Raw genomic sequence first — 27866 nt, 5'->3', positions numbered from 1 at the left:
AAGCATGCTATGTTGTGGTCCATCCTCAGTTCCCACAATCCTCTCTCTGGGTATAGATGACTCTTCATCACAAGATCATTGGAATTGACTTGAATCATCAGAGCAGGAATTTTCAAAAAATTGCCCATTCATATCTTCTGCCCATTTATCTACTAGAAGAATGGTTTTTGTTCTTGTAAATTTGATTAATTATAAATTTTAGATGTCAGAATTATTAGAAGTTGTTTTCCACCATTATTTTCTTTCCTTCTTCTTCTGGGTATATTGTTTTTGCTATGCAAAGGATTTTTTTTTAAGTTTTACATAGACAAATTCATTTTATTTTACTGAAGTCATAACTGATTCACTACTTTGCCACAGTTATAAACAGAATGCTCTAACATTACCCTAATTTTCTAGTTTTTAAATTCATAATTAGTTTTTGAATTTTATTGATATATTTTGTTCTCACATCAGCTTTTTCATTTAAAACAATATCACTCCTCCCTCCCTTACTCATGGAGCCATTCCTTATACCAAACAATAAAAAAGCAAAGTGAGGGAATCAATCACTGATAGCCCTGGTTTAATTCTGCATCCAAGCCTAACTAACAAAGGATGGAGAGACTAAGAATCCTTCCAGTTTTTATCATTACACAAGGGATTAAAACTGTATATATAGAGAGAGGCCTTTCAGAAGATTTCAAACCTTTTCTGTTCTACTTGAGAGATACTTAAGTAAAAAAGAATCTGACTCAGAAAAGTGAAATTAGGGGCTTCATATTTCAAGGCATAACTGAACAGCAATACTTCAATGAATAGTCATTTTATTTTTTAGTAGTACTTAAAAGGATTGTAATTTAATGACATAGGCAGTAAAAATACCTCTTTTGGTAGCTGCATTAAAATTCTGATACAGTCCTTAAAATGAAAAAAAAAAAATTGTATTCTACCATGTAAAACCTAGTCGTCTTTTAGTCTTTCCAATACTATCATGTTCCACTGATCTTCTAGAGGTATAATCAGGGAGCTGGTTTCCAAGAAAATCCTTTGCCTGATAGCTGGGTCGGATGCCACCTCTCTCTGTAAGAGGTGGTCCCCGGCCACTTCCAGGACCATATTTAACAGCATTTAACAGAGGGTAAATATTTTTTGTTGATTTTGATTCTGATTCAATTACTTCTCTTGCATACTGCTTAAATTCTTTTTCCTTTTCAAACACAAGAGCTTCACTCTCTTTCTGATAATCCAAATCATTTTCCAACTGTTGCTTCATATTAACCTTCTTTTCAGCCTATTTGAAAAAACGAAAAGAAACATTACATATTGGTTAACACAATCAGAATATTAGTGCAATAAAATTTATTTTATAAAAGACTTGTGCCTGATTATACACCATGCCTGTAATGGGTTCAAGATGCAAGTCAGAAATTTTTTATAATGTACTTACCAACTAAAATTGTAGCTATAAACATATGGCTTTCAAATTCTGTTTTTATCTAAGTAAAGGAAGTCAAATATATATGCCTTTTGAGTACACTCAAGTTTATTTCAATTGGGCCCTCCCTATATATGTCATTGTATGTATATGTTTTTTATGTCTATACGTACATAGGAATATCCTAATTCTTCCCTTCATCCACATTCCTCACAGAGGTTATTCTAAATCTTTTCAGTTTGCCTATACTCCTTTCCCTTCCCTCTCAGCAAAGCAGTTAGCCTTAAACAAACTGAGGCCATCTAATAAAAATACCTTTCCCCAACCACCCCACTAATACTGGCCGCCTTTCTCTTCTCCTTTGTTTCAGGCCATGGCCAAGGCCAACACCTCCATTAGTGCCCTTGATTCCATCTCTTTCCAACATTTGAGCTCTCCCTCTGTCTCCCTAAACCTCACCATTCTATTCACTCCCTTCCTTGCTGTCTATAATCAGCTCTCTCCCATATTTACCACTGCCATCCTTCTGAACTATTTTTTTAATTGAATCTTTTTATTTTCAAAACATATGCAAGGATAATTTTTCAATACTGACCCTTGAAATACCTTGTGTTCCAAATTTTCCCATTCTTTCCTCCACCCCCTCCCTTAGATGGCAAGTAATACAATATATGTTAAACATGGTAAATATATATGTGAAATCCAATATAAGCATACATATTTATACAATTATCTTGTTGCACAAGAAAAGTCAGATCAAACAGAAAAAAAAGTGTAAACAAACACCAACAAGAGTGACAATGCTATGTTGTGATCTACACTCAGTTCCCACAATCTATCTACAAAGTAGATATCTCTTTTCATCACAAGATTATTGGAAAAAGAGAAGCAAAATAAAATGCAAGCAAACAACAAAAAAAGAGTGGAAATGCTGTTGTGAACCATACTCTCTTCTCACGGTTCTCTCTCTGGGTATAGATGGCTCTTTTCATCACTGAACAATTAGAAGTGATCTGAATCATCTCATTGCTGAAGAGAGCCATGTCCATCAGAATTGATCATCATCATATAATCTTCTTGTTGCCATGTATAATAATCTCTTGGTTCTCATTTCACTCAGCATCAGTTCATGTAAGTCTTTCCAGGCCTCTCTGAAATCATCCTGCTGGTAGTTTCTTATAGAACAATAGTATACCATAGCATCCATATACCATAATTTATTCAGCCATTCTCCAATTGATGGGCATCTACTCAGTTTCCAATTTCTTTCCACCACAAAGGGGACTGCCACAACATTTTTGAACATATGAGTCCCTTTCCCTCTTTTAAGACTCTTGGGGATATAAGCCCAGTAGAAACACTGCTGGGTCAAAGCGTATGCACAGTTTGATATCCCTTTGGGCATAGTTCCAAATTCCAGAATGGTTGGATCAGTTCACAATTCCACCAACAATGTGTTAGTGTCCCAGTTTTCCCTCATCTCCTCCAACAGTCATTATCTTTTCCTGTATCTTAGCCAATCTGACAGGTGTGTAGTGGTATCTCAGAGTTGTTTCAATTTGTATATCTCTGATCAACAGTGATTTAGAGCACCTTTTCATATGACCAGAAATAGTTTCAACTTCTTCGTCTGAGTATTATTGTCTGTTCATATCCTTTGACCATTTATCAATTGGAGAATGGCTTGATTTCTTATAACTTTGAGTTAATTCTTCATATATTTTAGAAATGAGGCCTTTATCAGAACCTTTGAATGTAAAAATGTTTCCCTAATTTACTGCTTCCCTTCTAATCTTGTCTGCATTTGTTTTGTTTGTACAAAGACTTTTTAACTTAATATAATCAAAATTACCTATTTTGTGATCAATAATGCTCTCCAGTTCTTCTTTGGTCACAAATTCCTTCTTCCTCCACAGGTCTCAGAACTATCCTATGTTCTTCTATTTTGTTTATTATATCATTCTTTTTGTCTACATCCTGAATCCATTTTGATCTTATCTTGGTATATTGTGTTAGATGTGGCTCAATGCCTAGTTCCTACTAAGCATTGCTTGTGTGAACTACTCAGCTGGCCTCCTAACTGATCTCCCTCTCCAATCCTTCATCTTCACAGTTGTATTATCAATCTTCTTATCTGACCATGTCACTCCTCTGCTAGAAAGTTTTTAAAAAATTTTTTCTTTCATTTAAAGTTTCAAACTATCTCCCTTCCTCTCCACTCTGGACTAAAACCACCATTTGACACAGACATACTCATATATACATACACAGCACTACACATGTACATGTAAATATATATCTATATCTATATCTATGTATCTGTGTCTATAAGACCATATTATGCATATTCTGATAGTATCTTATTTCATAGATCCTTTATAGTTGATTTTAGTCAACTTATAATCCTCAAATAACTTAGTTGTTCACAGTTATTTTTTGAACAATATTGCTGTTACTATGTCCAAAGTTCTCTTGATTCTGCTTATTTCACTCTGTATTATTTCTTGCAAGTTTATTAAAAACATACAGATTTCTTATTCTGTCTTTAAAGGCCTCCACAATCTGACCACGTCCTCTTTTGGAGGTCTCCTTCCAGCTCCAGGTCTAGGACTCCATGATCCAATGACCCTTCTTCTCTAGTCTTAGTTCACTTCCTTTTACACATTTCACTTTCTGGCTGAACTGACCAACAGTGTGTGCTACAACTTTGACATTTAATCCCCCTCCAAGCCTGCTCCCAGTCTGTCCCCTGAGCCTGCTCTCTTCCTTTCAGCCTTTTGGGAGCTTTAGCTTCTCAAGTGCTGATTTGTACAAGAAACTTTTTGAACCTTTCCACACCTTATGCCCCTTGCCTCCTGTTAGTGCTCTCTCAAATTATTTTCTATTTATCTATTGTGTCCATCATTAGAATGTAAGCTCCTTAAGAACAGTGTTTTCTACTTTTCTTTTTTCCTCTGTTTTCTTCTTTTTCTTTTTGTTTCCATGGTTTATATACTAGGTGCTAGGTAAATGATTTTTGAACTGAATTAACAATGTCCAGCTAATTTTAGGTGCTCTCCCATAGACTGCCCTAGCATAATACTATGCACAGTATCTTACACATAAAGAAATTCCATAATATTTGCTGAATGAATACGCAACAAAGAAGATATTTTCTTATAAATACAATATACTCAAGTGATACAGATTTCCCTGGTGTGCATTATCTAAATTTCACTGTGAATGGGACTGACTAGGTGAAGCTTTCTCAATCAAGTCTATGAAACTAGGCCTAAGTTCCATGATACCTATTCCCAGAGATCTGCAGAGTTGTAAAATGAGGCCTTGGGCCCAGGTTGCAGGAAGTCACATGATCCCTAGGCCTAGAGATTTCTAAAGATCAAGACTCTAAGTCAGTGACAGGAAGTGTTGTGACCCACAGGAAGCAGACAACATTGGTGACTATTGGTCAATGATGGTTACTTCCTTTTAATCTATCCATTGAAAAGGTTTGGGTCTTTTGCTATTTAATTGGGTGTTCTGCTTCCAGCTTGTCAGGTTGAGGAGCACATGTTGGGAGCTGAGACGTCTCCCAGGTGTGCTTGGGCCTCTCCCTGCAGGGACTAAATAAATGCTTTCTCTTTGTACCTGAAGATGTAGTTAATTTGAGGAAGAGGGTCTAGCATCTGTCCCACACAGCTGCTACCTGACAATTTGTTTGATAAAAGGAACTTGTGAGGTCCTTCCCTAATTTCATGTCTCTTAAGGCACATATAGGACAAATCAAAGAATAGGAATCTCATGGCCCAGTGTATTTTATATGTTTTCTATAGTTTTATACTGGAAAAAAAAAAACTTACGAGTACAAAAAAGTCTGAGGAAATGTGCTATTTTTCAGCTTGTAAAATTAACAATGCATAGAAATTTCAATCTAGCAAAACAATTTGTAAACTCAAAACTGCTGTTTTAAGTTATGTAAGTTTAAAAATCTCAGCCCCTCTCAATCTTCTCTAACAAATATATGTATTGTCAATGTACTTGGAAAAACGAAGAAAAATATGCTGTCCATGCTATTTTCTACATGATGTACATTTTTTGTAACAATTAGGGATAAGAATATTTGTATAATTACTATTTGCTGAATAAGGAATGATTGTGTAGTTTTCTTTTCATCCTTCTTTTTTTGCTGGTTTTCTCCTCGTGTCTCCCAAAACAATTTATCTGCTTCTTTGAAAGCTTTCAGGGTTTCTTCAGATTCTTTTTTTTCTTGTTCTTTTTGTTCCATTTTACTTTTTTCCTATTTGTGTACAAAAAACAAAATAAAACATCTTTGCATCAACTAAAGGAGAAGGAAAAATAAGAAAAACTTAAGGTGAGTCACCTGAAAAATGAATGTGCTTGTTTTCAAAAGAAATGTAATGACCAATATTTATATAACTAATGTTCTAAATCACTAATTGTTAATGAGTGATTCAGTTATTTAATACTGCAAATTAAAATAATTGAGGTTTTACCTCACAGTCATCAAATGGGCAGAAACAATGTAAGTGTTGAAGGAATTATAGGGAAATAGGATATAATAGACAGGTATGGGGTGAAACAATCATTCTAGAAAGCAGTTACACTTTGATCTTGCAATAGCATAGCTAAGCATGTAGAATCCAAAGAGGTCAAAGACAGATGGAAAAGTCCCATATATGATAAAATATTTAGAGTACCACTTTTTGTTGTAACAAAGAACTGATGGATAAATTGGGAAAATGGATAAACTGGACCATATGAATGTAATGGAACATTTTTACAGTTTAAGAAATTGTAGAGGGCTGAAACTATTGGGTTGATGCACTGAGGTCAGGACTGCTGAGCGCTTGAAGCTACCTCCTGATTGGACGAGACTCTATGGGTATATGTTTGGAAAATGGCCCTTTCCACTATCCATGCTGGCTCAATGATTGGTGTATAGAGGATTGTAGGAAGGACTAGGGGGTGGAATAAGACTAGCCAGGGTCATACTCTCGGAAGTAGATGAGGAAGAAAGTGCTTGTAGAGATTCTCTTCCATTCCTTTCACTTCTACCCCTAAAGACCAAGAATAAAGACGAACTTTTGCTTATCCTGACTCTGGCTGATTCTGAGGTATCCTGGGTGCTAGCGCATCGTTATAAGAAATGACTCCAGAATTCAGTAAAATTTGGAGAAACTTCTATGAAATAATGTAGCACTAATTAAGCAATGTCAGAGCAACAATTTACATGATGACCACAAAAATGAAAAAGAAATAAAAGAATGAAAGACTTTAGAACTGTAATGCAATATTTAAACATTATTAGGATAATTAGTTCATAAAAGTGAAATACACTTCCTGCCTCTCAGAGAAAGGTGGTAGACCAGAGGTGTAGAATTTTCATACAGGGCCAATATCTTGAGGGGCAGAGGCAATTAGAAGTGGCAATGTCTTTTTGTTTTTTAAATGAACCTTGGACTAGGTGAAAGAGGAAATTTTTTTTTTTAACCTGAGGCAATTGGGGTTAAGTGACTTGCTCAGGGTCACACAGCTAGGAAGTGTTAAATGTCTTGAGACCAGATTTGAACTCCGGTCCTCCTGACTCCAGGATTGGTGCTCTATCCACTGTACCACCTAGCTGCCCCAAAAAGGAAATTCTTTAATAGAATTTAACAGAGACCTGTTCAAGACCTTAGCTTAAAAAGGCCAAGGGCTCCCATTGCATCTAGGGTCGTCTCCAGTCACCCTGATCTGCATCTGGTCATTGGATCCAGATGGCTCTAGAGGGAAAATGAGGCTAATGGTAAATAAAAGTTATCAATGTGCAGGTAAACATTTCATTTAAATTATTTAGAAAAATTATGGATCAGCACCTCCCTGATATCTGGTTCTCTTTGAGAATAAATGATAAACAAGCACCAGTCTGAATGTGATAATGAAACCAGGGTCTGAAGGATGATTCCCATATGGGCTGGTTAGCTTTGCTATTGTCTGTCTAGTCTGGGCTCCTAATTTTATGCTAAATTCAAGAATCCCAATGGTAAAATGGAAACTTTTAGGAGAGCTGGCATTTAAATAGGGCATTATAGTTTACAAAGCACTTTTAAATACATTGTCATTTAATTTTTCTAAGAATTCAATGAGGTAAATCAGATGAAGAAACTTGGCACTGGCAGGATTACTTGACTTGACCAAGGCCACAAAGTAGGCTACTGCAGAGAAGCATACCTAAGCCTTATTCCAAATTCAATACTTTGTCCACTGTATCACAGCTATCTTTGAGATGAACTATTGAAGTAGGAGGGAAACTGTTCCCTTTACTGAAGTTCTGTTCCCTTTAAGAAACTATTTCCTTTTGCTCTGTGATCCCTTTTGGAGTCTCAGCCCCTCCTAGAGAAGGTATATCTCCCCAGATAAGTTATCTTTTTGGGATGACAGAGCCTTTGATTCAATTAGGAATCCTGGTCAAAAAAAGCACCCTTTTGAAGTGTTATTAATTCCAATAAGAAATCTGGGCTAGAAACTGATAAGCATCTAAGCCTGGGAACTTTTGACTATTGAAGCCTTAAGACTCCTTAAAAAGGGAAGTATCTGGGTTCATTCTTTGCAGAAGGCCTAACGTAGCTTCCTCAACTGCTAGGACTCTCTGCCCGCTGAGAAGGCATTCTCAGCGCCAAATTCCATTTTCCCAATAGGACTCTGCCACTATAGAAGTCAGTCGCTTCTTACACAAACTGATGCTGAGTGAAATGAGCAGGACCCGGAGATCATTATATACTTCAACAACAATACTATATGATGATCAATTCTGATGGACCTGGCCATCCTCAGCAACGAGATCAACCAAATCATTTCTAATGGAGCAGTAATGAACTGAACCAGCTATGCCCAGAGAAAGAACTCTGGGAGATGACTAAGAACCATTACATTGAATTCCCAATCCCTATATTTATGCCCACCTGCATTTTTTATTTCCTTCACAAGCTAATTGTACAATATTTCAAAGTCTGATTTTATTTGTACAGCAAAATAACAGTTTGGTCATGTATACTTATTGTGTATCTAATTTATATTTTAATATATTTAACATCTACTGGTCATCCTGCCATCTGGGGGAGGGGGTGGGGGGTAAGAGGTGAAAAATTGGAACAAGAGGTTTGGCAATTGTTAATGCTGTAAAATTACCCATGTATATATCCTGTAAATAAAAGGCTATTAAATAAATAAATAAATGCATATTCCCCCCCCAGATTAGGAGGAGGAGGCTAGATCTCTTTTCCCCTCCCAGTTTCCCTTATGGCACAATGAGTTGTTAGGGAAACTGGGAAGAGGAAGATCTAGAAATCAAAAGATCTGATGTCATATTATCTCTGAAGTACAAATATACTTTAGTGGGTTTTTCCCAAACTTTTAAATTTTTTTAAGTCTAGGAAAATTATTTTATCCATTCCTACCCTCAGAGATTTTGATTTTTATAAAAGAATACTTTACCACTGCAATTCTATATTCTTCAATCTCTTTCAATTTTGCTTTCCTTTTTTCTTCTTTTTCTTTTTCTTCCTGTTCCCTTTCAGCCTCAGCTTCTGCAATATCTCTAGCAAGAATATCATCTTCATTGCCAAGTTTCTTTCTAATAAGTTCACTCAGGTAGTTAAAAATCCTTTCTTTCCGTTCTTCCATCAGCCTACAATAGAAGTGTCATAACTTGTCAAGAATAGGTAAGGATGGATTTGTTAGGGAGCTAATTTAATTTAATTAAAGAAGCTGGAATTTTTCAATTCCCTTGTTCTTTATATTACTTGGTTCATAGACCACTACAACTTTGGTTTTTATGTTTTGTTATTTTGGGTTTGGGGTTTTCTTTTGTGGCATTTCCCAAGGTGCTTTGTTGTTATTTCTCATTATGCTGTCAGCTTAATATGGTTTCCCAACAAATATGGCTCATGTTACTATATCTTCAAATAGAATAACTATCACCATAGGTGTACTTCTTTAAAGCATTCTATGATTGAATATATAGGAAAACCAATGGAAACCTGAAAGTGGGGAACTCTTTAATGTGTACCCATAAATTCACAGATGTGAATATGGCGAAAATACAGATTGGATTACAAATATAATTTTGTCTGAAATAATGGAATTAGACTGAATATCTATAAGATGTTTTCCCATTATATATCTATAAATATATGATCCTAAGATCTGAGGCTTTGATTTTTAAAAATCACAGAAAAAAATTCAGATAAAATGAAATATTTGCAAAATGCTTAGTGCAGTGCCTGGCACATCATAAATGCATATTCCCTCTTTCACAGAAGTGTTTCTTTTTAGAGAACTATAAAAATTTTGAAAGTATGGCTAGCAGTCTTTCTATTCAACCATATTTATAACTAATAGGGACAAGTTTATCATAAACACTGATCAAAACCAAACTCTGAAAATATAAATGTGTGATTCATGCACTAAAACATTTTTGGGAACTTGTCTACAAGGTAGTGCACTAGTTATTATGTATGATACAAAGATGGATAAAACATAGTCCCTACCTTCAGGGTACTTGCAGTCTAATATAGGAAATAATATATATAAATAACATTATAAAGGTGAATGAAGCTGTATCAAAATTAGGACTGAGAGAGCTTATGTATTTTTCCCCCCATATCATTTAGCAGTAAATTTTCTCTAAATAACTGACTTCTGTCATAAGTCTGTGGCCATACCAGAAAAATTAAAGACAATCCATTCAAAAAACTTAGTTGCTAAGATTTTTCAGTCATTCAGTTGTATCCCACTCTTGGTGATGCCATGGACTTGTCTAGGATTTTCTTGAAAAAGATACTGGAGTAGTTGACCATTTCCTTCTCCAAGGTTTCTCCATCTTACAGATGAGGAACAGAGTCAAATAAAGGTTAAATGACTTGTTCAGGATCACATAGCTAGAAAGAGTCTAATCCACATTTGAACTCGGATCTTCCTGACTTCAAGTCAGATGCTTTATTCACTGTATAACCTGGCTGCCCTGAGGACCTAATAATTGGTATTAAACCAAGGGGATGGGAGGGGATGGAGTCATCTCATCTTTTGTCTCAAATCACAGCTGAGGGTCTCTAGTTTGGTGGCAGGTTCCTCTAGATTTGGGAGGTTGCAGTGGGGAGGACGTATAGTTTCTATCTTTTATTGATCTCATTAGCATAAGCAGCCTAGAGATAGGATCTTTGATTCTCCCTTTATATGAAAAGAGGTCTCACTCTGCCATATCTTATGATATTTTTAATCAGCTCTTCCTGATTCTAAGATCTGTACCATATGGGGCCCTAGGACATAGAGGACAAACTGAAATTTTGCTTGATTCTTTGTTTTCACAGTCCTTGGGGGTAGGTGTACAAAAATACATTATAATCAGCCCACAAATGTAAAAGAGGAAAAGAGATAATCATATGTTTTGTTAACATAAAGCATAGATGGAACCTTTGGATCTCAAGGATTCAAGGATAACAAGAGGCCATTAATGAAAGGAAAATGGCCAAAATTCTCAACAGGAACAGGGACTGGACTGTTAGTTTTACTTTACAGAGAATTCCAGGTAAGTAAGATTTCTCTACTAATGCAGGTGGTATCTTCTTTGCAATTTGCTATATGACTTGGCTAGAGTCACACAACCAATGTGGGTGCTGCTGGCTTTCTAGCAACTTCACTAAGAAAAACAAATTGATTCTGATTCTAATGATTTTGCATCATTATCATCAAACAACTTTTGAAGAGTAATTAGTTATTAATGGATACATAATAACTGGGATGAAGGTCTCTGAAGGAGTATAAAGGGATCTATCCTTGATTCTATGCTGTTTGACATTTTTTAAAATAATTTTTTCAAATACATATAAAGATAATTTTTAACTTTTTTTTTTTTTTTTTTTTTTGGCTGAGGCAATTGAAGTAAGTGACTTGCCCAGGGTCACACAACTAGGAAGTATTAAGTGTCTAAGACCAAATTTGAACTCAGGTCCTCCTGACTTCAGGGCTCGTGCACTATCCACTGCACCACCTACCTGCCCCAAAAATGAACATTTTAACTGAAAAACAGCAACAATAACAACATATATGGGGCAGTTACAGGACCCAAGAATATTTAACCTGTAACAAATGCTTAAGAGGAAAGGTTCACAAATCTTTTATATATTCAGTTCAATTGAACAAATATTTATTGAGTATATACCAAGTCACTATAGTAGGTGTTAAAAGGCAAAAATTATTAAGATATTGTCTCTAAGTGTGTCCTCAAAGAAGACATGGAAAAATGTACCCCTCTCCCTTCACTGAAGAGATTAAAAACCATGAGTACAGAACACTTTGCATATGTTGTTAGACTCATTTGAATTATTGATTAATTTTTTTCTACTGCTTCTTTATCTTGATTTTTACTTTTGTTACAAGGAATAACTCGTTGAAAAGGGGAATTGAAAAAAGATCTATTCAGAAATGAATGTAATAGAAAAACAAATGACATCATTAATAATTTTAAAGAAAGACATGGTCCCAGACACAAACAAAACAAGATAAATCCAGCTAAAATTAGAAGAGAAGTAGACAAATGAGAAAAGAACTTTGCAGCAAACTTCTCTGAAAAAAAGTTGCATTTCTAAGATACATAGGGAACTGATTCAAGATTATATGAATAAGAGTCACTTACCAAAGATAAATGGTCAAAGGACATGACTTGGCAGTTTTTAGAGGAAAAAGAAAATCAAAGTTATCATATGAAAAACTGCTCTAAATTACTAACAAATACAAATTAAAATTCTGAGGTTCTACCTCATACCCATGAGATTGGAAAAGTTGATCAAAAATTAACAAATGCTGAGAGAGGCTGTGGGAAGTCAAGGACATTAAATCCCTGTTGGTAGAACTATGAACCGGTTCATTCATTCTAGAAAGCAATTTAGAATTATGGCCAAAAAGCTCTTAAAAGTGGACATACCCTTTGACTCAACAATACCATTATTAGTCTTGATCCCAAAGAAATCAAAGAGGAAAATGAATAAAATATATTTTAACTGTTCTTTTTATACTGGCAAAGAATTGGATCATTTCAGAGAAACTTGAGAAGACTTGTATGAAATGATCAGAGTAAAGTGAACAGAACCAGGAGAACAATTTATACAAAAATAATAAAAAAACTTTGAAAGACTCAGATAATTTTATCAACTCAATGATTAACCACAAGGACTTAAGATGAAACTACTCCTCTCCTGGTAAAAGTAAAGACTAAGAATATAGATTGAGACATTTTTCTGGACACAGTCAATACTGGAATTTATTTTGTTTGATTACATGTTAACAGGAATTTTGTTTTCCTTGCTTTTTTAACTGGAGATGGGAAAGGGGAAGACTGAGAATACAGATTAAATTGATTTAAAATGAAAAGATTAGTAATCTTCTGCCTAAAAGAAAAAAATATTTAAAGCTAATTAAAAAAAAAAAAGACATGATTCCCTGCCTTCAAGAAACTTACAGTTTAATTAAAGAAGTTGACATTTTAAACAAAAATACAAAAGAGAAAAAAGTCAAGGAACACAGAAGAAACAAAATACTTTGAGAGTTCAAAGGCAAGGGAAATTTAGCTAGGAGGGAAAAAGGATTAGATTTAATTTTTTTATAACTAGGGAACAAAACCAGGAGCAAAGATGAAAGGAAATGATATGGAGGAAAAGTTGGCTCAGGGTGAAAATAACTTTCTAATAGGCAGAGCTATTCAACAATAAAATCAGTTAATCCATGAAGTAGTGAGTTTCTTTCCATTGGAAGTGTTTCAGCAGAGAATGGATAACAACTTAGCAGCAATTTCTAAGGGTGATTCCTTAATTGGGTAAGTGAACTACACAATCTCTAAGATCCCATATCAATTCAAAGATTTCATGATAATCTGAACTCCTAAAAATATGCTATGCTCGCTACTTCTCACCCACAACTCTCAGCCTGCTTATAAACAAACAGAATTACTACATTAAAATCAAGCTCATTTCTCCAAAATACAACTTGGCCTGGATACCACTGAAGTACTTTTACCATAAGATTTTGGCTATATACTGTATAACAAGCAAATATGGATATTTTAGGTCTTATGTGTCATTGTTATATATTCACAGCTACTGACAGATTTCATATACCACTTGTTAATTATCTAATATGTAGCCTACCTGTGTGTTTCAGCATCTTTTTCTCTTCTGATATTTGCCAGACCCTTCTTTGCTTTAATAAATTTTCTAATTTTTTCATCTTCCTCTTCTCGTTCTTGTTCCTCTATTGCTCTGATTATACTTCTATTTTCCATGGTTTCCTTGAAAAAAAGATAAAATTAAATATTTCCAGTTTTCTATAACAAAAGATAAAAAATCATTACTATTAATACATGTAATTTCATGACCACAGCCTGTTATAAGAGAGCTATCAATGGCAGAAATTCTTTAGTCAGCTATCTTGCAAAGGGAATCATCAATCTAGAGCTAGGGGGGACTTCAGAGACAACTTACTCCAATCTCCTCATTTTATAGATTAAAAAAAAAAAAAAAAGGAAAAAAAAGGCCAAAATGTAGTGAACACAATTGCCAGAATGACTGGATTAAAAGTATGTAAAACAACACAATTTCATTTCCTGAATGCTTAACACAGCTCAAAACCCATGTGCTCTTTAAGTTCAGAAGTGTCATCCATTATAAATATGGCAATGAAACCTAGTCCATGGCATCATGAATCCTACAGTCTCAATATGGACATTAAAATCTGCAAACTGAAAAGCTAAGTAGCAAGAAAAATATAATAGCAAAATCACTTTATAGACAGTGAGGAGCAGTACAAATGTTAAATCTAATTAATTTAGAATAATTTAATTAAAATAGTTTATATCACTTAAGCTAGAAGAATCATAAGATAATTCCATGATGGAGGTATTGAGTTCAGCTTTGAAGCACAGAATGGCTTTCTATGGGAGACTAGAAAAATATTTTGGAAGGAGAAAAGAAAAAAAAATCTTGCATAATCCAGAATCTCATTTTAAGTGGGGGTAAAAAGGTAAAATATTTATGATTAGTTACTTGAAAAATGAACCTGATTAACTTTAAAAGCATGGTAGTCTCATATCCAATTTATTGCCAAGTCTTGTTATTATTTCTTTCCTCTTACCTGTATTCATATTCTTCTTTAGACATTGGCAGTGTCATCCTGTTGGAATACATGGGAGTCACCTGACATTGGCTGCTGGAGATCCAATCCAGAATGTATCTCCTCATGTGATATTATGCCACAGTTCTCTTTTATTGTCCTGACTCAATTTCCCTGATTGTTCTGCCTCAGTTTATAATTGTTCTAATCAATCCTACAAAACCACCCCTCCCTCTTTATCAGAATATTTGATAAGGATAAAAGATCTTATGTTTCAGAATACCAGAATGCCTCTCCCCATCCCAAGCTATTAGAATATTAGATATTATCTTATCAAGATGCCTTCCCCCATCTCCAGAAGCTCACCCCACCCTGTCAGAGTCCCTTTCCCACTCTCAGCACCCTGACTCCGCCCTTACCTTGATCTTTTGCTGGATTCTTGGAGACACAGCTACTACCCTGGGGTGAAGCCGCCTTCATCAGGAGCAAGACTATTATCTCAATACCCTGCTGGTTGGTCTCTCTATCTCAAGTAGCTTACCTTTCTAGTTCAGATCTTCCACTCAACAATTAAAAGTAATCTTTTTAAAGTATGGGTTTGTCCATGTCAGAACCCCACTCAAAAAAACCCAGGGGTTCTCTATTGCTTCCAGGATCATATATAAAAAATCTCTCTGGCTTTTAAGGTGCTTTAAACTCGGTCCTTTTTTTAACCTTTCCAAGTTTTCTTATATTGTTTCCCTCCCTTACTCTGGCAATCCAGTAACACAGGCCTTGCTATTCCTCCTGTGCTCCACTTCCTGACTCCCTTTTTACAGATCATGCTTGCCTGGAATGCTCTCCCTCCTCTCCACGTTTCCCTCAAGACTCAGCTCAAATCCTCCTTGTTTGTCTTTCATTCTTGAAGAGGACCAGTGACATCAGGAGGGTGATGTCTTAAGTGAGGCAGAGCTGGGCAAAGTCATCAGGCCCATTCTCTCCTCAAGGGTCATCTGAATCCAGCAGCAAGACAAAGATTAGGACACCTTATTTTGTGCCAGAAGTTTTGCTAAGCATTGGGACAAAAAGGTTAAAAAAAGAAACCTTAAGGAGATCACAATTTAATGGAGGAGACCACAGGCAAACAATAATATATATACAAGACACATGAGATGTAAAAGGAAAGGACTGTTAGAAGATCCTGGGAGACCTGTCATAAAAAGGTCTCTTAGAATGCAGGATTGAAGCTAGGGGTCATCTCCAGTTGTCCTGACCTAAGTCTTGCCACTGGAGCCCATCACTGAAGCCAGTCATCAGGGAACTTACTAGGAAAATAATTGACAGGATTTTATAACTGATTGGATATAAAAGTTGGAGAGGAGAAAATCAATAATGACCTGAAGTACAGAGCTCCATGGATTATAATGAGAGTGCAAAAAGGAGGAGGCTATCAGGAGACCCAGATTCTCTTTGTATGTGAAGATTAGACAGTAGAAACAGAGATATCGTAGCTTCCCAGTTTTCTAGCATTCTTTAAAGCCTTTCCTATGGCTGTTCTCTTTACCGTCCCTGCTCTCTTTACCATGCCAGAACCTTCTCATTTTTTTTAAGGGGCTTGCTTGGAACAATTGGATAATTATTTACAGGTCAAATCACATTATTAGGATCTAACCTATTGTGAAAGACCCCTTTCCCCCAAAATGTGGAGTCCTCCCCATTTTTAAAAAATGCAAAAATTTGCATTGAGATATATTCCTTTTGTAAGCTTTCCTTCAATGCAGAGACGGCTTGGCCAGTATTTACTTCTCTATTTGTCTTATTTAAGGATTCACAGTAAACTTAAGATCCTCTCCCACTTCCTACTTTCTAACTCTCTTCTGATGTAGTTACTCCCCTGAGTATCACCATCATCTCTTCAAAATAAAAAAAAAATCTCACTTTAAAGTTATCATCAGCAAATTTTACAATCTAAAATAATCTAAAATTAACAGGAAATATATTGATTCACATTTTAAAGTTTTAGCTCAAGTTCTATATATGGTACCACTTCACCTATGGGGACGAGGCAACCTACACATATCATGAACTTGATTAAGAACTAGGAAAGAAAAAAATTTTTTTCATAGCCAAAGTAGACTTAACAAAATTCTTTTCTAAATCTAATGTCCTTTATACTTAAGAGGCAAACCTTCAAGACTTGCTTATTTACTCTTATTTTACACAGAATTCTAATAAGTTGGCTGCTGAGAGTTAGAAAGGCTAAAAGAATCGTCCTAGCTAGGCAAAATGAAAGTGGAAAGCTGACAGCTGACAGCAAAGGAATAGAAAGAAAAATGTTAAGATCTTAAACCAAAGTACAGCAATCTGAGGCCATGTAAAAGAGGAGCAAATAGACAACTCAAAATAAATTGTGAGGATATTTTTTATCAAACAGTATAATCTACATAATAATGACCCTGAGTAAGCAAATATAAGATTTTCAGTGTGTTCTTTATGTTGACAAAAATATGTATAATACATTTGGAACTCCAAATTTTTTTTAAAGTTTTAATTTTTAAAAAGGCAAAACTCACAGTCACCCAGAAAACTCAAATAGTTAAGATGATTCACTCCCTGAGTGCTCTGGATAACTAAGTTTTTACTGTATTTTTTGCTCTATAAATAATAAGCAAATATGGAACAACTAGGTGGTGCAAGCAATAGAGTGAGCACTGTACCTAGAGTCAGGAGGACCTAAGTTCAAATTCAATCTCAGACACTTGACACACATTAGGGCAAGTCAATTACCCCTAGCTAAACTGTTACTGATAAGAAAATGGAGGCTAATGTTGGTAAACTCAAGCAAGTTCATTTGGTCAATAAGAAGCTAAGTCCAAGGTACTCTACACATTTACATTTCTGATGTGCTACACGATCCACAGAACTACATGTATGTACAACTTTGAGTCTTATGATTCTGTGATTGCCAAATACCATTTTGTGGAAACATCTTTAGAAATCATTCTGTTTGCTAATTTTGAGACAACAGATTCTTAGTTAAAAACTATCCTAACTATACCTAAGGTTTTAGGCTTAACAGTCTATAAATTATTTTTTATTCTTCTTTTGAATTCCCGTCAAACTCAACCTTACTAGTTATCCTCTCCTTACCAGTTTTGGCTTACAGGATATAAGCTAGTCAGTTAGCTTTATTTTTATACTTCCAAATAATCAAGATATTTTCTCCTTACAAGATGCATTTTCTTGCATTCAAGCATCTTTTCTTCCTTCTTTTCCTGTCTCTTTATCAGTTCCAATTCATGCAATTTAGCCTGTTTTTCTATTTCTTTGGCATCTTTTTCTTCTTGTTTTTTCCTTTGTTCCTCTGCTTCTTCTCGCTCCTTTATTCTAAAATATAAAATAAGTGTAAAAGTGAGGAAGAAAACTGGTAAAGCATTTATGGGGATTTTAGCCTACTCTGAATCAAAATTAAAATCATTTCTCTTTGGAAAACAGCAAACTTGAAACAACTTCCCAATTTAAAACACTAGCTGAAAAATACTTTTTAACAGGTAAAATAAGAAAAAAAAACCCAAAACTACTCCAAGTTGAAAGCAGCCTATTTTCTATATTACTTTTAATACCAAACCAAAAGGAACTTCTTTTGAAAATACCTGAATAGCAAAATGATTTAATTGGTTGCATTTATGATGGACAAGTCATTTAAACTCCTCAATTTCATTTCTCTCCAACTCTCCTCTTCCTTTTCTCTACTACCCTCGTAGAAATGAAGTTGTCTACATTCATTGTTTCTATTTTGCCATCAACATATTTCTCAACTCTTTTCATGTGGCTTCCAATCCTGTTGCCCTAATGAAATAGCTCTCTAAAGTCACTGATCAATCCTTATTGCTAAATCCAGAAATTGGTGTCAATTAAATCCAATGCATTTGACACTGGACTACCTCATAATCCCTACTTTAATCTTCCTGAACAGTCATGACTACCTTTTGGTTTTCCTACTTCCTACTTCACTGGCCATTTCTGTCTCTTTTGCTGTCTCCTCCTTCTCTTTCTGCCCCTTTAAATGTGAATGTATATTAATGTTTTACTTTGGGCCCTAACCTCTATTTTTAAGTACTCCAACTCCTTCCATGATTGCCTAATTATATTGATTTTTCAAATTGTTAAAATTAGAAATGCACATATACTGCAAAAAAAATTTTTTAAACAATTCCATGTTATTCTAATATCCTGTAGAGAGAATCAGATGGTCATAGTATATAATCAATTATATTTTTCAAAATTCAAATATTGCTAGGAAGTATGTTGGGGTATGTGTGTGTGTGTATGTGTGGGTATCAATTTGTTAAATCTGATTGCTCATATACTGAGAGAATGGGTATTTTGATTAATAGGAGAAGAAATAAGTCATTTGGGAGTAGAGAAGACTTTTGTGCAATCCCTTGGACCATGATACAACACTTAGTATAATTTTAAGAACATTGAGTACTTCAGGGTATAGATTGTTGTTTGTCTGTGGTTCTTGGACCATGAAATCAGGGAGGTGATGCATGACATGCAAGTGAACTGGATTTAAGTGAGGGAGTGCTGTGCAAGGTCACCTGCCTTATTTTTCCCTCTAGAGCCATCTGGGTCCATTGGCAAGATATAGATCAGAGGCAAAAAATATCTTCTTTCACCTAGTCCAAAAAAAAAATCTAAATAAATGAATGACTGAATCTAGGAGGGGAAGATCCTCAGGGACTCTGGCCAAAGCAGAAATGATTGCTATTTACCTTCAATCTAAATCAATCCGAACCCAAATAATGACAAGATGGGGCTTGGCCTTGGACCTGTTGATGACCAATCAGAATCAGATTGACACTAGTTAAAGGCCTGGCCATTAAGAAAGAAATCTAGCCAGTAAACCACAACCCTTACTTACAGATGCTCTTATTTTTCAGGATATGGAAGAAGATAGATAAGGTACAGTAAAGGAGGGCAAAAGTTGCAAAAGACAAGTTTTCTCTATTTTATAATTTTGACCAGGATGGATCCTATGTCCATGAAAAAAGAAAGAACATTATTCTTTATCCTTCTTCCTCCTATACCAACCAAAGTGGTTATAGGGACACAAAATTCAAGCTATTACTATAAATTCAGCAATAAATTATGGGTAAATCAGAAACAGAGGTAATCCCAGCTACTGGAAAAGTTGAGGCTGATGAATCTTTTGAGCAAGGGAGTTTGGAGTTAGTTTGAGCTATGGTAACGAACACTTGCCCTGAGTTTCATATCAATATACTGATTAACAAATCAAAGCTTCCATATCAACTGAGAGTGGAGTTGGTTGATATACTTCCAGCTTGGGGGAGGGAGGGAGGAATAGAGAATCTAAAAAACAAAAATAATTTTATGGATTAAAAACTCCTAGACCACAAAAACTTTAACATCATACATGAACATTATAATTCTGTTTGCATTAGGTTTATCTAATTTATAGCAAAAGATTGCAAAATATCAGAAGAAAAAGAATATAAAAACAGACTGATCTCACATACTGCTTAAGAAGATCATTTGCAAAGGCCATTCTGTCATTTTGACGTTTGTCTGTTTTTTCTTTTTCCTTTTTTAAAGCTTTTTCAATATTTTGTTTCAACTCTTCCTCCCACTTTGCATCTGTATTTAGCTTTTTCTTCTGGAACCGAATCTGTGCGTCTCGCTCTTTTAGAACTTTACTAAGAAGAAGTGCTCTCTATATATATATTAAAAAAAAAAGTGCAATATGTCATGTAAATAATGCCCAAATACATACAGATATAATATTAAATAGAAATGAAAAGTAAGGAATCATAGATAGTACATGGAAAGTCTTCACTCTGTCTGTCTGGTAATATTCTTGGATTTTTGCACGTTCGATAGCCTTTTTTCTTTCTTCTGCTTTACGTAATTCTTCTTCCATGTCAATTCGTTGCTTTTCATTTTCTTCCTCTTGTTCACGCAATTCTTTATCTCTGAGTTTCTGTTTTCTCATCCCCTACACAAAATAAAACTAGTATTTATTTTCCAGAATTTACAAACAAACAAACAAACAAACAAACAAAAAAAAAAAAAAAAAAAAAAAAAAAAAAACCAGGGATAAAAATAATGACATAGTTTGGAGTTTCCATTACAGATTTCTGTTGTATTTTTATGCATTAGACACCAAAACACCTAAGAGTTAGCTGAAGTAAATTTTTTAGTAATTAAAATGTAAAAATTTTAATGACTTGATAATATGATATAAATTTAATTGGTGGGGGCAACTAGGTGGCACAGTGGATAGAGCACCAGTCTTGAAGTCAGGAGGACCTGAGTTCAAATGTGACCTCAGATACTTAACAGATAATTAACACTTCCTGTCTATGTGACTCTGGGCAAGTCACTTAATCCCAATTGCCTCAGCCAAAAAAAAAAAAAAAAACAACAAAAAAGAAAGAAATTCAATTGGTGGAGAAACAAATTCAAATGTGTATTATTAAAGGGGATAAACGTCCTCATAGGTACTTTAGCAGTTAATGGTCTAAACCCAAAACTAAACCTTTAAGTCTTTCTAAACAAGTTTTTAAATTGTTACAAAGAACCAAGTATTTTTTTATCCCCATCAGTGAATAGACCTGAATGACTTATTGGCATCTTTTTGGACTTGTTCTTGAGTACAGTGGGAAGATACAACTTCCAAAAACAAAGAACACATTACATTCCAGCTCTTGTTGTGATTCTTATCCGTCTCCTATTCCTTCTCCAGTGACATCTGGGTAATAGATAACTACCACACTCTATGCTACTGACACTTGCTCCCTTTTCATTAATCTCAAAAAGTTAAATCAATAACATCAGAAAAAGAGCCCTCTTATCGCCTCCTTACCTGGAATTCTCTCTCTTCTTCACCCACTAAGAATATTGGGTCACAATATCCCTTGCTTTAAATAACATTAAAAAACTTATATATAGAAAACTGCATCTCCCAAAAATGGAGAAAGCTCTAGCAAGGAAGATATACATCTCAAAAAGTCTATCTGGTCAAATATAAACTATACAAGAAAAACTGTTTAAGACACAAAACTAAAAACGTTTATATGAAGTCATGTAATTCTGATCTATAGAAGAATAAAATGGACTAAAGTAGGGTTAAGTAATAATAAAACTAATCAACAACTCTATGAATAATAATACTTCAATTGGGTCTGTTAGGTTCACAATTCAGCTTGTTATCCTTAATTTTAATGCTTTTGTCTATATAAATATGAATATGTGTTTAGGTATAGAGCCTCATTGGGTCAGGGCCTAACCTTTAATATCAGAATTTAAATATACCTTAGAAAAGACTCAAGATAAAAACTAAATGTACTTTCTAAAGCTTAATAGACTAAATGTCATGCCCTTTTCTCAGTCCTCCTTTGTTCATCTCTCTACTGAATTTGACACCAGATCTTCTCTTCTCTGAAATGCTCAAGATACCGATCTCCAGGCTCACATTAGCTCCCTGACTATTTCCTGCACCTTTTTCACCAGTTTTCATTCAACCTCCTAATGTTGCCATTCCTCAAGATCCTGTTTTAGTCCTGATCTCATCTCCCTGCATTTATTCTATCTCTTAATGATCTTATCAATTTCCAAATCTTCAATTATCATTTCTACATGTGCAACTTCCAAATCTCTTCCCTCACTTCAGTAAGATGGACCTTCTCCTTGCCAAGACCAACTCCTTCAAGTGCCTTTAATATCATTCTCTCCTGTTTTGTCTAGCAGATTGCCCCTCCCAATTACATCTTCAAAAACAAACACCCCCAAAAAATAACCTTTAGTGGGTCCCACCTAGATCATTATCCTATTTTTCTCCCCCTTTTTAAAGGCAAAGTCTTACAAAAAGCCATGTACACTAATTTTTCCCCCATCCCTCAATGATTCCTTAACTCTTTCTAGTTTGGCTTTGGACCTCATCATTAAACCAAAACTGCTCTTGCCACATTCTCTATGATCTCTTTATTGCCAAATCTAATGGTCTTTTCTCAGTGCTCATGCTGCGGGATCTGTCTGACGTATTTGATACTGGGTCATGTTCCCCACCTCTCTGGATTTTCATGACTCTGCTCTCTCTTGGCTCTCCACATACTTGTCTGTTCACTCCTCAGTCTCCTTTGTTGGTTTATCATCCCTATCATGGAGCTATTTCCTTATCTTTTGATGCCATCATCATTTCCTATGAGTTTAAACATTATCTCTGTGTAGATGACTCCCAGATCTATCTATCTATCTATCTGCCCATCTAGAAAACTTACTATGATCTACCAAATAAAAACCTCACAGACTTAGTCTAGCATCCAAAATCCTTCATGATTTGTTCCTTCCTTTATAATTTTATCCCATACTAATCTTGTTTAGAGCAGTCAAATTATACTGTCTTATTTACCCATGATTCCCACCTTTGCTCACAGAAAAATCTATATCCATTAACTCTCATCTATTATTCAAGTCTTTACATTTAAAAACCTATATTCAAAATTCAAATTTTGTTTTTAACTACTTTCATGAAAAGAATAATAGTTCCATTCTTAAAATGCAGTGTCAAAAAAAAGCAGTTTGTTCATTATATTATTGAATGTTAAATTTTTAAGAAATGATCTTTACAAACCATTACATTGAATTCCCAATCCCTATATTTATGCCCCCCTGCATTTTTTATTTCCTTCACAAGCTAATTGTACAATATTTCAGAGTCTGATTCTTTTTGTACAGAAAAATAATGGTTTGGTCATGTATACTTATTGTGTATCTAATTTATATTTTAATATATTTAACATCTACTGGTCATCCTGCCATCTGGGGGAGGGGGTGGGGGGTAAGAGGTGAAAAATTGGAACAAGAGGTTTGGCAATTGTTAATGCTGTAAAGTTACCCATACATATAACCTGTAAATAAAAGGCTATTAAATTTAAAAAAAAAAATGATCTTTACAGAATTTGCTGATACTTCAAAAGCAGCTTTGAAATGTAACATGAAGTCAAACCTATAGTCCTGTAGTTTTCTTTGAAAACAATAGGTTACTCACCTATTCTGCACGTCTGATTTATGCTGATAAGATATATATATATATATATATATATATATATATATATATATATATATATATATATATATTTATATCTGCCAAAAAAAGTTACTTTTTACTCAGCAGTTTTTCCCTGGCTGTCAGGCATATTCTTTCCTCCCTCAATCTTTTGATCCCTAGTACTAAGTTTTCACATTATAATATATAGTATTTGTATTACATGTCTTCTTCTAGACCATAAGATATATAAGGGCAAAGACTTATCTTTTTTTTTTTAAACTCTCAGAATAAATGAATTGAATTGTACATAGTAGGTACTTATTTTTTTAAATGACCAAATGAATTTCAATAAGCAACAGTAACTCTTTAATAACTATATATTCTGAAAAATTTTCTACTTACTGAATAAGTATTGGCCCAATGTTTCACCATTTCTTGTGAATTTAAATGCATATCTTTCTTTGCCTTCTTTTCAGCACGAAGCTGTGCTGCCTTTCTGCTCAACTTGTCAAGGCTATTTTGAATTCTCTTCCACTCATCGTTTGGAAGTATAGTAACTTGATGAAGATCTACTCCACTTGGTAAAAGAGTGCCATTTGGAATTTGGCTGTCAGTCCAGGGATCAGTTTCCCCTGAGGTATTCCCCCCCAAAAAAAAAGATTAAAGGTAAAAAAATTTTTCTCTAGAAACAGTAAATTTTTTCTCTAAAAAGTTCTATATTGCCATATGATCTAGAAAGACTTTGAGCTAATTTTATTCCTGTTATCTTAGTTCTCATTCATTTGTGTTTGACTCTTTGACCCCACTTTTGGGATCTACTAAAATACTTTGCTACTTCCTTCTCCAGCTCATTTTACAGATGAGGAATTGAGAAAAACAGAGTTAAGTGACTTGACCAGAGCCACACAACTAATAAGTATCTGGGGGCAGATTTGAACTCATTAAAATGAATCTTCCTGATTCCAAGCTCAATGCTCTATCCACTTTGCCACCTAACTGTTCCTTAGTTCTCATTATGAGTATCAAGTTTAGATACTTTTTAAAAGAAAGTTCATGGAGTTTATTGCTGTCAGGAAGTATATATATATATATATATATATATATATATATATATATATACATACAATATTTTTGACTCCTCTTCTGACATAAATTGGAGCTAAGAAGTCTCAGTAACGGGCATTCAGTTGGCAATTCTCAGAATGAAACATGAGTGAACAAGAGCCCAGGGAGGGGATATAAATTACTACTGTCATTTCAACATTAAGCTATCACCAAGAGAGAGAAGTATATAGAGCAGAGATATTCTTATTCATCAAGACTCTTACCAGTGGTTAGAAACTCCTACTACTCCTCCACTCTCCCAGTACCACAGATACTAATAACTACCTAAAGAGAAAGCCCAAGTCCAGACTCCCAAATACCTCCTCTCTTATTCCTGTAATGTCCCCCTTTCAGAGTTATCTATCCATTCCACTCTTCTCTCTGTTCATTCTTAGGTTGTAATAAACTTTACTTCATCTTCAGCCTGTGCCTTTCATATTCTTTCCCTCTTTTGGCACTCGAAGAGACCTGATTTTCCTCAGATGACAGTATGTCCCTGGTCACCTTTCTAGTACTAGTTATACTTTTCCCCCATTCCCCATTTCATTGGTCCCAGAAGGGAAATTGGAATACTTCTTACTCATTACCATTTTCACTTTCCTATGGCTACTATCCCTCAAGCAACCTCTCTTGCCTGAAGTTCATTTTAACAAATTTATCACCCAATCTTAGTGCCTTAGCTACTAGTTCCTTCCTTTCAGAGATTACCTTCCATTTCCTCTAAATATATTTATATACTTATATTCCTTATTGTTTATATCTCTTTTATTTATATTCATAATTGTTTAAATGTTGTCCCACTCATTAGAATATAAGCTCCTTTAGAATGTGAACAGGATTTTTTGCCCTTTTTGTATTCCTAGCATTTAATATATAGTGCCTGGCATAGAGTACTTAATAAATGAATTGAACTAAGCATTGCTTTCTCTGGCCATTGCAGATGATCTACATTGTTCAAATTCAAACCAGCATTCACTACTGGGAAATAAAAAACTTGGACCTCACTGCTGGTGAACAAAATTAGCAACTTATAATGAACACCATAAATAAAGTGACAGATGATTCATTTACAGATAGAGGAAATTGAGAAGACCCGCAAAGGTTAATGATGTGACTATGGTTACATGGTAACAGAGCCAGAATTTGGACAGTAGTCATTTAGTTTTTGAATGTTACTTCTCTACACCCACTCTATCAAGCTGGTTTCACACATACTAAGCTGAAAACAAAGGAATCAATCTTACAAGGTAATTTCAAGTCCAACAAAGAACTATTATAACATACTTGGACAATAATGCAAATTACTATTTGAGATCATTGAAATACCTTATATTTCAGTGGCACTTTTTACTTTTTTGAAATACTGTCATATATTACCCTAAAGTAACCAGGAATACATCCTCACAAGATTTTTGTATAAAAACTATAAACCGCAAAATAGTTTTTTAGTTGTATATTAAATTTAACACAATAATAACAGAATAACAATGCATTTCTGTGTCTCATTCATAACACTTTTATCCTCTTTGGTGACTATTTTTTGTTTCACTGTTTCATTTATACTATTTTCTTTCTTTCCTCCTTTTGCCAGACTCTCATTAACTACCATCTCCTCCTTTTCTGGTAACTAATAAGGATTGTCAAGTCGATCAAAACAACACATTGGCTATGTCTGAAAGATAGCCTTCTGAATTTTGCTTATAAGACATCTAATTGCCCCAGGCTCTCTGGGAAGGGGAATGGGTGTGAAGGTGGGCCCACAAAGGAACAGAGCTGATTTATGGTATCCACTTTAGGACAGCGCTGGGAAAACCTCTGGAATGGACCTATCTCAGAAGAAGAACCTGACTTCTCAGTTACTGAAAGCAAGGAATTCTAATAAGTGGCGGGGAAGAAGTCTATTTTTCGCACGGGGTACAATGCCAAGGCATGGAACTGGGCGATGGAATACCCAGAGAACAAGTAGGCCGACTGGGCTGGACCATACAATGAGGGAAAGAGAATCGTTCGTAATAAGTCTGGAAAGGCATGCAGAAGCCGAAGAGAGAAGGACTTTAAATGTCAGTGGTTTGTAAGTCACCTTAAAGGTAAGTGAGGGCGGAGAAATGTGTAATAAGTCTTGCAAAAACCACATTGTGAAGGGCTTTAAATGTCAGTGGTTTGTAAGTTACCTTAAAGGTAAGTGAGGGCGGAGAAATGTGTCATAAGTCTGCAAAAACCAAATTGTGAAGGGCTTTTGGTATTTCATCCTTAAGGCAAGGGAATTTCTTGGCTGGGCAAGGGCGTCCTAACTTCCCTGTCCCAGGCTGCCAGCTCCCTCAGCTTGTGGCTTACAGGAGCCTCATTTTCTCATCCTGTCTCCGTCTCTCCCTCTCAGTCTCTCTTTTGTCTCCTTTTTCTCTCTCCGTTTCTTTCTTTCGGTCTTTCCCTTTCTCTCTCGCTCCCTCCGCCTCCATTCTCCCCTCCCCCCTCCCGAATTTTCTGGAACCGGGGCCAGCCGGACCAGACCGCTACTGGCCCCGGGGGCGGCGGAGAAAGCGATCTCGCTGCCGCTATCTGTCCGCGCCCGGCCTTCCAAGCTCTTCGGCTCTCTTCTCACCTACGGCTTCTCGCGGTAGTCCGGCTCGCCGGCCGAACCGCACCTGAGGGTCGGTAATGGTGCCCATGGCCTTCATAGTACCCCGCGGCTCGGAAGGACCCCAGCCAGGAAACAAACCAAACCGTGAGCCTTCCCGCCCGCAGCTCGCAGCCTCCCAAGGGCGTCCCTCTAACGCTTCGCGTTCCTTAGCAACGCTCCCGGAAGTGATTGGAAAACCGTTGGCGGGAGGCGAGAAACAGATTCCGGAAGGCCGTACGGAGGCGGGGCCTGGGCTGCGCGGGGCGGAGTCGCATCCGGGAGGGGACGGTTTGGCCTTCACTGGGGGCGGGCGGAGCGGAGGCCGCTGCTGGGCGGGGAGCAGAGAGCAATGCCTGTGAGTGCGGGAATGGGACTCGGCCAGTACCTGGGGTGCCGGCGGCGGAGGGTGGGTGGGCGGTCCGCGGGCCTAGGCTGGCCCTTTCCTCCGGATGGAGACTTTCTTAAGGCCAGGGGTGAGAGGGGACAGTGGGGAGGAGGTAGCCTCGAGGCGGCGGGGGAGAAAGAGCCGATTTAAT

General features: G+C 35.8%; 2 protein-coding genes across 10 annotated transcripts in view; one reads left to right on the top strand and one right to left on the bottom strand.

The window, feature by feature from the left end:
- Positions 1-27502, bottom strand: CCDC173 (coiled-coil domain containing 173). Of its 3 annotated transcripts, XM_003763932.4 has the most exons (9): positions 27313-27483; positions 24012-24241; positions 20382-20555; positions 20080-20273; positions 17767-17923; positions 13597-13736; positions 8891-9083; positions 5529-5693; positions 1-1273 (listed from the first exon to the last, which is right to left on the bottom strand). In XM_003763932.4, exons 1-9 carry the CDS (start codon positions 27386-27388, stop codon positions 929-931), a joined length of 1674 nt encoding a protein of 557 aa, XP_003763980.1. In that variant the 5' UTR covers positions 27389-27483; the 3' UTR covers positions 1-928. The 3 variants fall into 3 exon arrangements, with proteins under 3 accessions (XP_003763980.1, XP_012400256.1, XP_012400255.1); XM_012544802.3 differs by lacking the exon at positions 24012-24241 and having other exon boundaries at positions 27313-27502; XM_012544801.3 differs by lacking the exon at positions 5529-5693 and having other exon boundaries at positions 27313-27484.
- Positions 27356-27866, top strand: part of LOC100922295 — a 32692-nt gene continuing 32181 nt past the window's right edge. For 6 of the 7 annotated variants that reach the window (XM_031960499.1, XM_031960498.1, XM_031960494.1 and 3 more), the window contains exon 1: positions 27356-27685. In XM_031960499.1, coding sequence (XP_031816359.1) covers positions 27369-27685 — 317 coding nt within the window. In that variant the 5' untranslated portion in view covers positions 27356-27368. The remainder of the gene's footprint in view (positions 27686-27866) is intronic. The other variant, XR_004233096.1, reaches the window with a different exon arrangement.

This window comes from Sarcophilus harrisii, chromosome 3 (genome assembly GCF_902635505.1).
Source record: "Sarcophilus harrisii chromosome 3, mSarHar1.11, whole genome shotgun sequence".
Lineage (NCBI taxonomy): Eukaryota > Metazoa > Chordata > Mammalia > Dasyuromorphia > Dasyuridae > Sarcophilus > Sarcophilus harrisii.
Note: the sequence above shows the minus strand (reverse complement) of the source record. Positions and strands in the feature narration are given on the sequence as shown.

Excerpts from the sequence above, each read along its gene's own strand:
- CCDC173 (XM_003763932.4), bottom strand. The coding sequence starts at position 27,388 with ATGAAGGCCATGGGCACCATTACCGACCCTCAGGTGCGGTTCGGCCGG. Across the intron at positions 20,274-20,381 it reads ACAGAGTGAAGACTTTCCAT|AGAGCACTTCTTCTTAGTAA; the intron begins GTACTATCTATG and ends ATATATATATAG. Across the intron at positions 17,924-20,079 it reads GCAAATGATCTTCTTAAGCA|AATAAAGGAGCGAGAAGAAG; the intron begins GTATGTGAGATC and ends TTTATATTTTAG.